At 67.0% G+C, this 12,501-nt stretch overlaps 2 protein-coding genes across 2 annotated transcripts in view; both read right to left on the minus strand.

Annotated features, from left to right (window-relative positions):
- Positions 1-135: 135 nt before the first annotated feature.
- On the minus strand, positions 136-5,900 carry FBXW9 (F-box and WD repeat domain containing 9). Its single transcript, XM_086871463.1, has 11 exons — positions 5,855-5,900; positions 5,405-5,665; positions 3,882-4,021; positions 3,661-3,792; positions 2,638-2,750; positions 2,472-2,563; positions 2,063-2,211; positions 1,868-1,981; positions 1,537-1,626; positions 921-986; positions 136-337 (listed from the first exon to the last, which is right to left on the minus strand). Exons 1-11 carry the CDS (start codon positions 5,883-5,885, stop codon positions 263-265), a joined length of 1,263 nt encoding a protein of 420 aa, XP_086727589.1. The 5' UTR covers positions 5,886-5,900; the 3' UTR covers positions 136-262.
- A 1,330-nt stretch (positions 5,901-7,230) lies between these two features.
- TNPO2 (transportin 2) overlaps positions 7,231-12,501 on the minus strand; it is a 33,024-nt gene continuing 27,753 nt past the window's right edge. The window contains exons 18-24 of the mRNA XM_086871298.1: positions 11,979-12,066; positions 11,767-11,865; positions 10,293-10,388; positions 10,110-10,185; positions 9,922-10,021; positions 8,433-8,507; positions 7,231-7,460 (exon numbers count right to left, since the gene is read on the minus strand). Coding sequence (XP_086727424.1) covers positions 7,353-7,460; positions 8,433-8,507; positions 9,922-10,021; positions 10,110-10,185; positions 10,293-10,388; positions 11,767-11,865; positions 11,979-12,066 — 642 coding nt within the window. The 3' untranslated portion in view covers positions 7,231-7,352. The remainder of the gene's footprint in view (positions 7,461-8,432; positions 8,508-9,921; positions 10,022-10,109; positions 10,186-10,292; positions 10,389-11,766; positions 11,866-11,978; positions 12,067-12,501) is intronic.

Genomic DNA, 12,501 nt, shown 5'->3' on the forward strand with positions numbered 1-12,501 from the left:
CACCCCGAAATCGCCCGGTTTCACCCCAAACCCGCCCGATTTTACCCCAAAATCGCCCGGTTTCACCCCAAACCCCCCCGATTTGCCCCAAATCCCTCCGATTTCCCCCCAATCCCGCAGTGGGGGGACACAAACTCCTCTCCAGTCCAATCCTTTAATTCCCAGCCCCCCCCCGATCTCTGCCCGGCTCCGGGCCCGGCCCCCCCGGCTCGGGGGGCTCAGGGGGACCCCGCGGGGGTCGCTCGGGGCCCCCCGGCCCCCGTCAGGTCCGGAGCCTCCAAACCTCCACCGAGAGACCCCCGGAGGCCGCGGCCACCACGTCCCCGTCCACGCTGATCTGGGGGGGCACGGGGGGTCAGGGGGGGCTCGGGGGGTCAGGGGGGTCAGGGGGGGTCAGGGGGGCTCGGGGGGGGGGGCACAGGGGAGCTAGGGGGGGGTCCCGGGTGGGGAGGGGGCTCCATGTGCGGGTCAGGGGGAGCTCAAGGAGGACCCGACTGGGGAGGGGGCTCTGTGTGGGGGGCACAGGGGGGTCAGGGGGGGCTCGGGTGGGGAGGGGGCTCGGGGGGGTCCCGGGTGGGGAGGGGGCTCCGTGCTGGGGGTCAGGGGGGCTCGGGGGGGTCCCGGGTGGGGAGGGGGCTCCATGTGCGGGTCAGGGGGGGCTCAAGGAGGACCCGACTGGGGAGCGGGCTCCGTGCGGGGGGCACGGGGGGGTCCCGGGTGGGGAGGGGGCTCCGTGTGGGGGCTCGGGGGGGGGCACGGGGGGCTCGGGGGGATCCCGGGTGGGGAGGGGGCTCCGTGTGGGGGCACAGGGGGATCGGGGGGGGTCCCGGGTGGGGAGGGGGCTCCGTGCGGGGGCTCGGGGGGGTCCCGGGTGGGGAGGGGGCTCCGTGCGTGTCCGAGGGCTGCCCAGGGCCCCTCACCCCGTTGAGGACATCGTCGTGTGTCCAGGAGCAGATGGTGCGGGGGGGGTCTGTGGGGACGTGGATCTGCGGGGGGGGCGGAGCTGGGGGTCAGCAGCACCCCCCGGGACCCCCCAGCCCAGCCCGGCCCCCCGGGACCCCCCAGCCCCCCGGGATCCCCCAGCCCAGCCCATCCCAGCCCCCTGGGACCCTCCGGCCCAGCCCAGCCCCTCGGGGTCCCCCCAGCCCAGCTCCCCAGGACCCCCCGGCCCAGCCCCCCGGGACCCCCATTCCAGCCCCCCAGGACCCCCCGGCCCAGCCCCCCGGGACCCCCATCCCAGCCCCCCGGGACCCCCCGGCCCAGCCCCCCGGGACCCCCATCCCAGGCCCCCCCGGCCCATCCCAGTCCCTCGGGGACCCCCCAGCCCAGCTCCCCAGGACCCCCCAGCCCATCCCAGTCCCCCGGGACCCCCCATCCCATCCCAACCCAGCACCCCACGACTCCCCAGCCCAGCCCCCCGGGACCCCCAGCCCAGCCCAGTCCCCCGGGACCCCCCCATCCCATCCCATCCCAGCCCCCCGGGACCCCCCGGCCCATCCCAGCCCACCGGGACCCCCGGCTCTCGGGGACCCCCACCCGCAGAGTCCTGTCAGTGGAGGTTGTGTAGAGCGAGCCCAGCGAGTGCCAGAGCCCCGTGATCTGCAGCCGGTGCCCCACATCGAAATACTGCAGGAAACGGAGCGGGGAGGGGACACAAACCCCCCGTGAGCCCCGGGCTGGGGACCCTGCGACCCCCGGGACCCTCCCGCAGCCCCCCGGGACCCTCCCGGTGCCCCACATCGAAATACTGCGGGAAAAACGGGCGGGAGGGGAATAAACCCCCCATGAGCCCCGGGCTGGGGACCCTGCGACCCCCGGGACCCCCCGGGACCCTCCCGGAGCCCCCCAGGACCCCCTCCCTCCATACCCGGGCGGGCTGGAAGCCGCCGCCGCCGCTGCCGAACAGGTAAACGCGACCCTGGTTGTCGCCGGCCCAGAGCTGCGACCCCCGGTAGGACATGGCCAGCAGGTAATTGTCCAGCTGCGGAGGAAACAGCTGGAACGGCACCGAGGGGAGCACGGGGGGGACCCTCGGAGGGGGGATCTGGGGCGCGACCCCCACCTGCAGCCGCTGCAGGACGGCCCCGGCGCGGCGATCGAACACCACGAGGGTCCGGTCCTCGCTGCCGGACACGATCAGCCGCTCGTCGGCCGCCAGCGACAGCACCGCGCTGCCGTGGGGCCGGTAACAGCTCACCTGCGCCTGGCCGGCTGCGGGCACCGCGGAGGGCTCAGCCCCAGCCCCCGGAGACCCCCGGACCCCCCAGACCCCTCCCCGAACCCCCCCGGAGATCCCAGCCCCCTCCCCGAACCCCCCAGCCCCCCCCAGCCCCCTCCCCGAACCCCTCCCTGACCCCCCCCGACCCCTCCCCGAACCCCCCCGGAGCCCCCGGACCCCCCAGACCCCTCCCTGACTCCACCCAGACCCCTCACCGAACCCCCCCAGACCCCCCAGCCCCCTCCCCGAGCACCTCGCGGGTCGTACGCGGTCACCGTCTTGTCGTAGGTGCCGGTGACGAGCACGTCGGGGCGGTACGAGAGGCACAGCACGGCCGCCTTCTCCCTGCGGGGAGCCGGGGGAGGGGCTCAGTGCTCAGCGGGACCCCCCGGCCCCCCCGAGCCCCCCGGGGGTCGTACCTGATTTCCCCGAACTGCTGCCCCTCGGCCGCCAGGTCCCAGAGCTTCACGGTGCTGTCCCACGAGCCGGAGCAGACGCGGCTGTCGCGGGCGGCCAAACACCAGACCCAGCCCTGGGGGGACACCGGAGCCCGGATCCCACCCGAGACCCCCCCGGGACCCCTCCCCAGGGCACCCAGAGGCACTACCGGAGCCCGGATCCCACCCGAGACCCCCCCGGGACGCCTCCCCAGGGCACCCAGAGGCGCTACCGGAGCCCGGATCCCACCCGGGACCCCCCCGGGACCCCCCCCAGGGCACCCAGAGGCGCTACCGGAGCCCGGATCCCACCCGAGACCCCTCCCCAGGGGGGTTTTGGGGCGGGGGTCGGGTGGGATCCCCCACCTTGTGGGTACCGAACTCCTGTGGGTACTGACCCAGCCCTGGGGGGACACCCGAGCCCGGATCCCACCCGAGACCCCTCCGGGACCCCTCCCCAGGACCCCCCCGGGACCCCTCCCCAGGGCACCCAGAGGCGCTACCGGAGCCCAGATCCCGCCCGGGAGCCCTCCCCAGGGGGGTTTTGGGGCGGGGGTCGGGTGGGATCCCCCACCTTGTGGGTGCCAAACACCAAACCCAGCCCTGGGGGGACACCGGAGCCCGGATCCCACCCGGGACCCCTCCCCATTTCCCAGGGGGTGTTTTTTGGGGCGGGGGTCGTGAGGGACCCCTCACCTTGTGGGTGCCGCTGCGCCCCGAGCCCGGATCCCCCCTGGGACCCCCCCCCCGGACCCCTCCCCAGGACACCCAGGGGGGGTTTTGGGGAGGGGTCGCCCACCTTGTGGGTGCCGCTGCGCCCCGAGCCCAGCCCTGGGGGGACACCCAGAGCCTGGGACCACCCCGGGACCCCTCCCCAGGGGGTTTTTGGGGCGGGGGTCGGGTGGGACCCCTCACCTTGTGGGTGCCGCTGCGCCCCGAGCCCGGGACCCCCCGGGACCCCTCCCCAGGATGTTTTTGGGGCGGGGGTCGTGAGGGACCCCTCACCTTGTGGGTGCCGCTGCGCCCCGAGCCCAGCGCCTTGACCAGAACCTTCCCGGGGGGGGCCCGGCCGAGCTCCCGCAGGTCCCAAAGGTTCACGTTGCGATCGCGACCCCCAGAAACGCACAGAGACCCCCCCTGGAAATGGGGAGGGGGCTCAAATGAGGGGGGGGGGACACTCCTGGAGACCCCCCCGGGTCTCCCCACGCCCCCCCCGGGGGTCCCACCTGCAGCAGGAGGACGGAATCGACGGAGGCGAAGTGTCCCTCGTCCAGCGAGAAATGTTCCATGGGGGCCCCCCCGGCCCCCCAGCGCTCCAGGTGCTCCTCAAGGTCCTCGCAGGCGGCCGCCCAATCGAACCCCGCCTCTGGGGGGGTCCCCAAAATCACGGGGGGGTCCCCAAAACCGCGGGGGGGCCGCGCCGAGGGTCCCCGACCCCGTCCCGAAGAGCCCTCGGAGGAGCGGGGGGGGAAACTGAGGCACGCGAGTGGGAACGCAACACGATGGGGAAATTTGGGGGGGAGCAGGAGGGTCCCCAAAATCTGGGGTGACCCCTGGGGGGTCCCCAAAGTCCAGGGTGACCCCTCAGAGGATCCCCAAAATCACGGGGGGGCCGCGCCGAGGGTCCCCGACCCCGTCCCAAAGAGCCCTCGGAGGAGCGCGGGGGAAACTGAGGCACGGGGAATCCAACCCCATGGCGAGGTTTGGGGGGAGCAGGAGGGTCCCCAAAATCTGGGGTGACCTTTGAGGGGTCCCCAAAGTCCAGAGTGACCCCTCAGGGGGTCCCCAAAATCACGGGGGGGCCGCGCCGAGGGTCCCGACCCCATCCTGGAGACCACTCAGAGGGGGGAAACTGAGGCACGGCGGGTGGGGAGGTTTGGGGGGGGACCCAAAATCTGGGGTGACCCCTTTGGGGGGGTCCTCAAAATCATGGGGGGGTCCCCAAGGTCACGGGGGGGCCGCGCCGAGGGTCCCCGACCCCGTCCTGGAGACCCCTCGGAGGAGCACGGGGGGGAAACTGAGGCACGGCGGGTGGGAATGCAACGCGATGGGGAAACTTGGGGGGGACCAGGAGGGTCCCCAAAGTCCGGGGTGCCCCTCGGGGGGTCCCCGATCCCGTCCCGAAGTCACCTTGGGCTCCTTGCGGGGGGAGCCGGGGGGTCCCGGGGGTGCTCCCCGAGCGGGGCGGGGGTCGCGGGTGGTCCCAATCCCCCCCCTCCCCCACCCCGAGCTCCCCGCGGCGCCCCCAGACCCACCCCGAGCCCCCATCCCCCACCCGGCAGCCCCCGGACCCCCCGGTAGCCCCCAGCCCCACCCGGCAGCCCCCATCCCCCACCTGGCAGCTCCCAGACCCACCCCGAGCCCCCATCCCCCATCCCGAGCCCCCAGACCCAACCCGAGCCCCCCTCCCCCACCCGGCAGCCCCCAGACCCATCTGGCAGCGCGGGGAGGGGGTCGCGGGGGGTCCAAATCCCCTCATCCCGCAACCCCCAGACCCATCCCGAGCCCCCAGACCCACCTGGGAGCCCCCAACCCCACCCGGCAGCCCCCAGCCCCAGCTGACAGCCCCCAGCCCCACCGGGCAGCGCGGGCAGGGGGCGGCGGGAGGTCCCGATCCCCCCATCCCGAGCCCCCAGCCCCATCCCGATCCCCCAGCCCCACCCCTCGCCCCCTCCTCACCGGGCAGCGCGGGCAGGGGGTCGCGGGAAGCCCCAATCCCCCCCAGACCCATCCCGAGCCCCCTCCTCACCGGGCAGCGCGGGCAGGGGGTCGCGGGCCCGGCGCTGCAGCCGCAGCCGCCACAGGCCGGGATCCCGGGCGAGCTCCCGCAGGGCCCGGCACACCCGGGGCAGCACCCGCCGCACGTCCCGGGCCCGCAGGAACCCGCAGATCCGCAGCAGCAGCTCCGGGGGCAGCGCCAGCAGCCCCGCCGCTGCTCCCGGTGCCGCTCCCGGTGCCACTCCCGATGCCGCTCCCGGTGCCGCCGGCTCGGCGGGGGCCGCGTCCATGGCTGCGGGGAGGGGGAACGGGCTCAGCGCCACCCCCCGGATCCCCGCGCTCGGGGAGGGCTCGCCCCGGTACCGGGGCCAGGCCCAGAACCGCCCCCCTCCCCCCCACTCCGGTACCGGGAGCCGGCCCCGCCGCGTCCCGTCGCCACGGCCACGGCCGCAGCCACTTCCGGCGCGACGCGCGAACCCACCAATGGCAACGCGAGCTTCTCGTGACGTCATCGAGCGGCGCCGGAAGCAAAACCACGTGCTGCCATGGAGGCCCCGGGACCCTCCCGGGACCCCTCCCCCACCCCCCCATCCCCCCCCCCCCGGCGGTGACAAACGACACGGACACAGCGCACGGTGCACAACGGCCTTTCTTGTGCCGCCCGGCCGCAACACAGAGCGGCTGCCCCGCCCCCTCCCCCCGGCCACGCCCTCCCCCCGATCCCCGCCCTGGAAACGGTAAAAAAAAAACACGAACGGAACCGGGGACGGGACGAGCGGAACCGGAAACGGCTCGGGCCCCTCCCCCCGCCCGCGGCTGGGGGAGGGGAACACGGGGGAGACAAACGGGAACGGCCCCTCCCCCACCCTCCTCCTCCACGCCCCTCCCCCACAGCCCCAGACCCCGCCCCTTTATTCCTTCCCCCCTCCCGGGGGGGCTCTGATGCTCTCGGGGGGCCCCCCCGGGACCGGGACCCCCCCCCCCCGGGTCACCCCCCGGGACCGGGACCCCCCCCCGGGTCACCCCCCGGGACCGGGACCCCTCCCCGGTTTTGGGACCCCTCCCCCAGGACCGGGACCCCCCCACGGTACCGGGACCCCTCCCCCAGGACCGGGACCCTCCCCCCGGGTGCCAGGCCCCCCCTCCGGTACCGGGACCCCTCCCCCCAGGATCGGGACCCCCCCTCTGGACCGGGACCCCTCCCCCCAGGACCGGGACCCTCCCCCCGGGGGTTTTATTTTTGGGAGGGGTCTCCACCCCTCCCCCCCCGGGGTTTATTTTGGGGGTGGCTCCTCCCCTCCCCCCGCAGGTTTTGGGGACCCCCCCAGACCCCGGGGATTTATTTGGGGAGGGGTCTCACAGGTTTTTGACCTCCCCAGAGCCCCCGGGGGTTAATTTGAGGAGGGGGTCTCCCCCCCTAGACCCCGGGGGTTTTATCTTGGAGATTCCCTAGACCCCGGGATTTATTTGGGGAGGGGTCTCACAGGTTTTTGATCCCCCCAGGCCCCAGGGGTTTATTTTGGGGACCCCCCCCAGACCCCCAGGGGTTTAATTTGGGGAGGGGTCTCACAGGTTTTTGTCCCCCCCAGACCCCCAGGGGTTTATTTTGGGGACCCCTAGACCCCCGGGATTTATTTGGGGAGGGGTCTCTCTGGTTTTTGACCCCCCCCAGACCCCCCGGGGGTTAATTTGGGGAGGGGTCTCGCAGGTTTTTGACTCCTCCAAACCCCCGGAGTTCATTTTGAGGACCCCCCCAGACCCCCAGGGTTTGTTTTGGAGACTCCCCAGACCCCAGGGGTTTATTCTGGGGAGGGGTCTCCCCCCCTAGACCCCGGGGGTTTTATCTTGGAGACTCCCTAGACCCCAGGGATTTATTTGGGGACCCCCCTAGACCCCCGGGATTTATTTGGGGAGGGGTCTCTCTGGTTTTTGACCCCCCCAGCCCCCCCGGGGGTTAATTTGGGGAGGGGTCTCCCCCCCTAGACCCCGTAGAAGGCCGCCAGCCGCTCCTTGAGCAGGGGTGGGAACTGCTCCGAGAATTGCTGCCAGTTCTCCTCGCCCACCTGCGCCTTGAAGCCGTGCAGGATCTATGGGGAGGGGGCGCCTCAGAGACCCCTCCCCACAATTCCGGGGGGTTCCCGGAACCCCCAGACCCCCGGGGGGTTGATTTTGGGGAAGGGTCTCACCGGTTTTGGGGATCCCCCAGACCCCCGGGGTTTATTTTGGGGACCCTCCAGACCCCCCGGGGTTAATTTGGGGAGGGGTCTCTCGGGTATTTGACCCCCCCAGACTCCTGGGGTTAATTTGGGGAGGGGTCTCCGCTGCTCCCCCCGCAGGTTTGACCCCCCCAGACCCCCAGGGTTTAATTTGGGGAGGGGTCTCAGAGGTTTTTGAGCCCTAAGACCCCCGGGATTAATTTGGGGAGGGGTCTCACAGGTTTTTAACCCCCCCCAGACCCCCAGGATTTATTTTGGGGATCCCCCCAGACCCCCGGGGTTAATTTGGGGGGGGGGGTCTCAGAGGTTTTGGGGATCCCCCAGACCCCCGGGGTTAATTTGGGGAGGGGTCTCACAGGTATTTGACCCCCCCAGATCCCCAGGGGTTAATTTGGGGAGGGGTCTCACAGGTTTTGGAGACTACCCAAACCCCGGGGGTTTATTTTAGAGACCCCTCCCCACAATTCTGGGGCGTCCCAGAGCCCCCAGACCCCCGGGGGTTTAATTTGGGGAGGGGTCTCAGGTATTTGACCGCCCCCCGAATTTATTTGGGGAGGGGTCTCACAGGTTTTTGACCCCCCCCCCAGACCCCCAGGGTTAATTTGGGGAGGGGTCTCACAGGTTTTGGGGATCCCCCAGATCCCCGGGGTTAATTTGGGGAGGGGTCTCGGCTGCTCCCCCCGTGGGTTTGAGACCCCCCCCCAGACCCCCGGGGTTAATTTGGGGAGGGGTCTCTCGGGTTTTTGACCCCCCCAGACCCCCGGGGTTAATTTGGGGAGGGGTCTCAGAGGTTTTGGGGATCCCCCAGACCCCCAGGGTTAATTTGGGGAGGGGTCTCCTCACCTTGTAGAACATTTCCCGCAGGTCGTCCTTGGGGCTCACCCACGAGGCCACGGCGTCACAGAAGAAAATGAAATCCTGCAGGGGAAGGGATGCTAATTAATACTGATTAATTAATTAGAGTTAATTAATTAGAGTTAATTAATTAAAATTAATAATAATAAAAATCCCCTCCTCAAATCCTGCAGGGGAAGGGATGCTAATTAATAATAATTAATTAATTAGAGTTAATTCATTAGAGTTAATTAATTAGAGTTAATTAAGTAGAGTTAATTAATTAATTAAAATTAATAATAATAAAAATCCCCTCCTCAAATCCTGCAGGGGAAGGGATGGTAATTAATACTAATTAATTAATTAGATGAAATTAATAATAATAAAAATCCCCTCCCCAAATCCTGCAGGGGAAGGGATGGTAATTAATAATTAATTAATTAATTAGAGTTAATTAATTAGATGAAATTAATAATAATAAAAATCCCCTCCTCAAATCCTGCAGGGAAAGGGATGGTAATTAATACTAATTAATTAATTAGAGCTAATTAATTAAGAGTTAATTAATTAATTGAAATTAATAATAATAAAAATCCCCTCCTCAAATCCTGCAGGGGAAGGGATGCTAATTAATACTGATTAATTAATTAGTTAATTAATTAATAGAAATTAATAATAATAATAAAAAACCCCTGCTCAAAATAATAATTTCCTCCCCAAATTGATGAAATCCCCATCTCAAATTGATGAAATCCCCTCCCCAAATTGATGAAATCTCCTCCCCAAATTGATAAAACCCCCTCCTCAAATTGATAAAATTTATAAAATTGATAACCCAAATTGATAAAAAACCCCTCCCCAAACTGATGAAATCCCCTCCTCAAATTGATAAAATCCCCTCCTCAAATTGATAAAAACCCCCTCCTCAAATTGATAAAACCCCCTCCTCAAATTGATGAAACCCCCTCCCCAAAATCCTCCCTCACCCCAATGCAGGGCTGGGCCCTGGGCACTTACCCAGGGTTGCAGCCCCCTCCCCAAGGCTGCAGCCCCCTCCCCATGATTGCAGACCCCTCCCCAAGGCTGCAGCCCCCTCCCCAGGATTGCAGCCCCCTCCCCAGGGCTGCAGACCCCTCCCCAGGATTGCAGCCCCCTCCCCAGGGCTGCAGACCCCTCCCCAGGACTGCAGACCCTTCCCCAGGATTGCAGACCCCTCCCCAAAGGTTGCAGCCCCCTCCCCACCTGCACAACCCCCCCGGGGTTGCAGCCCCCTCCCCAGGATTGCAGCCCCCTCCCCAAAGGCTGCAGCCCCCTCCCCACCTGCACGACCCCCCTGGGGTTGCAGCCCCCTCCCCATGGCTGCAGACCCCTCCCCGGGATTGCAGCCCCCTCCCCAGGGTTGCAGCCCCCTCCCCAGGGTTGCAGCCCCCTCCCCGGGATTGCAGCCCCCTCCCCGGGGTTGCAGACCCCTCCCCAAAGGTTGCAGCCCACTCCCCACCTGCACGACCCCCCCGGGGTTGACCCCGATCATGACGCAGATCCCCCGGAACGCCGAATCCTTCTCCTCGTTATCCCGGATGTTCCTCAGCGAGGTGCACCTGGAAAAGGGGGGGTGGGGGAGTCAAACCCAGGCTGAGACCCCTCCCCAAATCCCCGGGGACCCCCATAAAGCCCCCCAGGACTCACCAGGGCCGGATGAACTGCTGCAGCATCGGGGCCACCTCCTGCGGGCACACGAAGCCCAGGCGGCCGATGGTGATGGCTGGGGGGGGAGTGGGGGGCACTGAGGATTTTTGGGGGGGTCCTGGAGGGTCTGGGGGACCCCCCCTCGCACCCAGCCGAGTTTTGGGGACCCCCCCGAGGTCTCACCCGTGTTCTCCAGGAGGGTTTTGGGGGTGTTGGGGCGGTTGATGATCTCCACCAGGTTGTTGAGGACCATGGGGACGTAGGGCTGCATCTCTGCGCCTGGGGGGGCAAAAGGGGGTCGGGGGGTTTGGGGGGCTCAAGGGGGGTTTGAGGGGCTCGGGGGGGTGGTTTGGGGGAGGTTTTGGGGGTCTCGGGGGGGGTTTGGGGGGTCTTGGGGGGGGTTTGGGAGAGGTTTTGGGGGGCTCAGGAAGGTTTTGGAGGAGGTTTTGGGGGGCTCGGGGGGGGATTGGGGGAGGTTTTGGGGGAGGTTTTGGGGGTCTCGGGGGGGGTTTGGGAGAGGTTTTGGGGGGCTCTGGGGAGGTTTTGGGGGGCTCGGGGGGGGTTCTGGGGAGGTTTTGAGGGGCTTGGGGGGCTCAGGAAGGTTTTGGGGGGCTCGGGGGGCTCTGGGGGAGCTTTGGGGGAGGTTTTGGGGGGCTCGGGGGGTGTTTGGGGGAGGTTTTGGGTGGCTCGGGGGGGCTCTGGGGAGGTTTGGGGGAGGTTTTGGGGGGCTCAGGAAGGTTTTTGGGGTACCCAGGGAGGATTTGGGGGGCTCAGGAAGGTTTTGGGGGAGGTTTCGGGGGTCTCGGGCAGCTTTTTGGGGTCTCAGGCAGGTTTTTAGGGAGGTTTTGGGGTGCCCAGGCAGGATTTTGGGGTGCTCAGACAGGTTTTGGAGAGGTTTTGGGGGTCTCAGGGGAGTTTTTGGGATTCCCAGACAGGATTTTGGGGGTCCCAGACAGATTTTGGGGTCTCAGGAAGGTTACTGGGCAGGTTTTGGGGGTCCCAAGCTGGTTTTTGGGGAGGTTTTGGGGGTCCCAGACAGATTTTTGGGGTGCCCAGACAGGTTTTGGGGGTCCCAGACAGATTTTGGGGTGCCCAAACAGGATTTTGGGGTGCCCAGTCAGATTTTTGGGGTCCCAGACAGGTTTTGTGGAGGTTTCGGGGGTCTCAGGCAGCTTTTTGGGGTCTCAGGCAGGTTTTTAGGGAGGTTTTGGGGTGCCCAGGCAGGATTTTGGGATTCCCAGACAGGTTTTGGGGTCCCCAGACTAATTTTTGGGGTGCCCAGGCCAGTTTTTGGGGTCCCCAGTCAGGTTTTGGGGTCTCAGGAAGGTTTCTGGGCAGGTTTTGGGGGCCCCAGGCCGGTTTTTGGGATTCCCAGACAGGTTTTGGGGGTCCCAGACAGGTTTTGGGGTGCTCAGACAGGTTTTTGGGGAGGTTTTGGGAGTCTCAGGCAGGTTTTTGGAGCTCAGGGGGTTTTTTGGGGTGCCGAGACAGATTTTTGGGGTCCCAGACAGATTTTTGGGGTCCCAGACAGGTTTTAGGGGAGGTTTTTGGGGTGCTCAGACAGGGTTTTGGGGACGTTTTGGGGGTCCCAGACAGATTTTTGGGGTCCCCAGGCCGATTTTGGGGGTCCCCGCGGTGTTTTTGGGGTGCCCCTCACCCATCTGCATGCAGATCTCTCCGATGGCCCAGGTGGCGTTGTTGCAGACCGAGATGAACTCGGGGTTCAGGTTGGTCCCCAGGATGGGCATGAACTCGGCTGGGGGAGGGGGGAGGGGGCTCAGCGCGGCCCCCGCCGCCCCCAGCCCCATTTCAGGGGTGCCCCCAGCCCCATTTGGGGGTGTCCCCGGCCGGGGGCACCCCGGAACTCACCGATGCAGGGCTTGACGTGCACGAAGCAGGCCTTGGTGAGATCGCCCAGGAGGGCGAAGGAGCTCTGCCGCACCTCGGGCATCGTGTCCTGGGGATTGATTTGGGGGTTCAGGGGGGATTGGGGGTTCAGGGGGGATTGGGGGTTCAGGGGGTGTTTGGGGGTTCAGGGGGGATTTGGGGGGTTCAGGGGGGATTTGGGGGGGATTTGGGGGTTCAGGGGGGGTTTGGGGGTTCAGGGGGGATTTTGGGGTTCAGGAGGGATTTTGGGAGGGAATTTGGAGTTCAGGGGGGATTTGAGGGTTCAGGGGGATGTTTGGGGGTTCAGGGGGGGTTTGGGGGTTCAGGGGAGATTTGGGGGGGATTTTGGGGTTCAGGGGGGATTTGGGGGTTCAGGGGGGGTTTGGGGGTTCAGGGGGGATTTTGGGGTTCAGGGGGGATTTGGGGGATCTGGGGGGGGATTGGGGGTTCAGAGGGGTTTAGGGGTTCAGGGGGATTTTGGGGGTTCAGGGGGGATTTTGGGGGG

Source organism: Cyanistes caeruleus, chromosome 35 (assembly GCF_971803275.1).
Source record: "Cyanistes caeruleus chromosome 35, bCyaCae1.hap1.1, whole genome shotgun sequence".
Lineage (NCBI taxonomy): Eukaryota > Metazoa > Chordata > Aves > Passeriformes > Paridae > Cyanistes > Cyanistes caeruleus.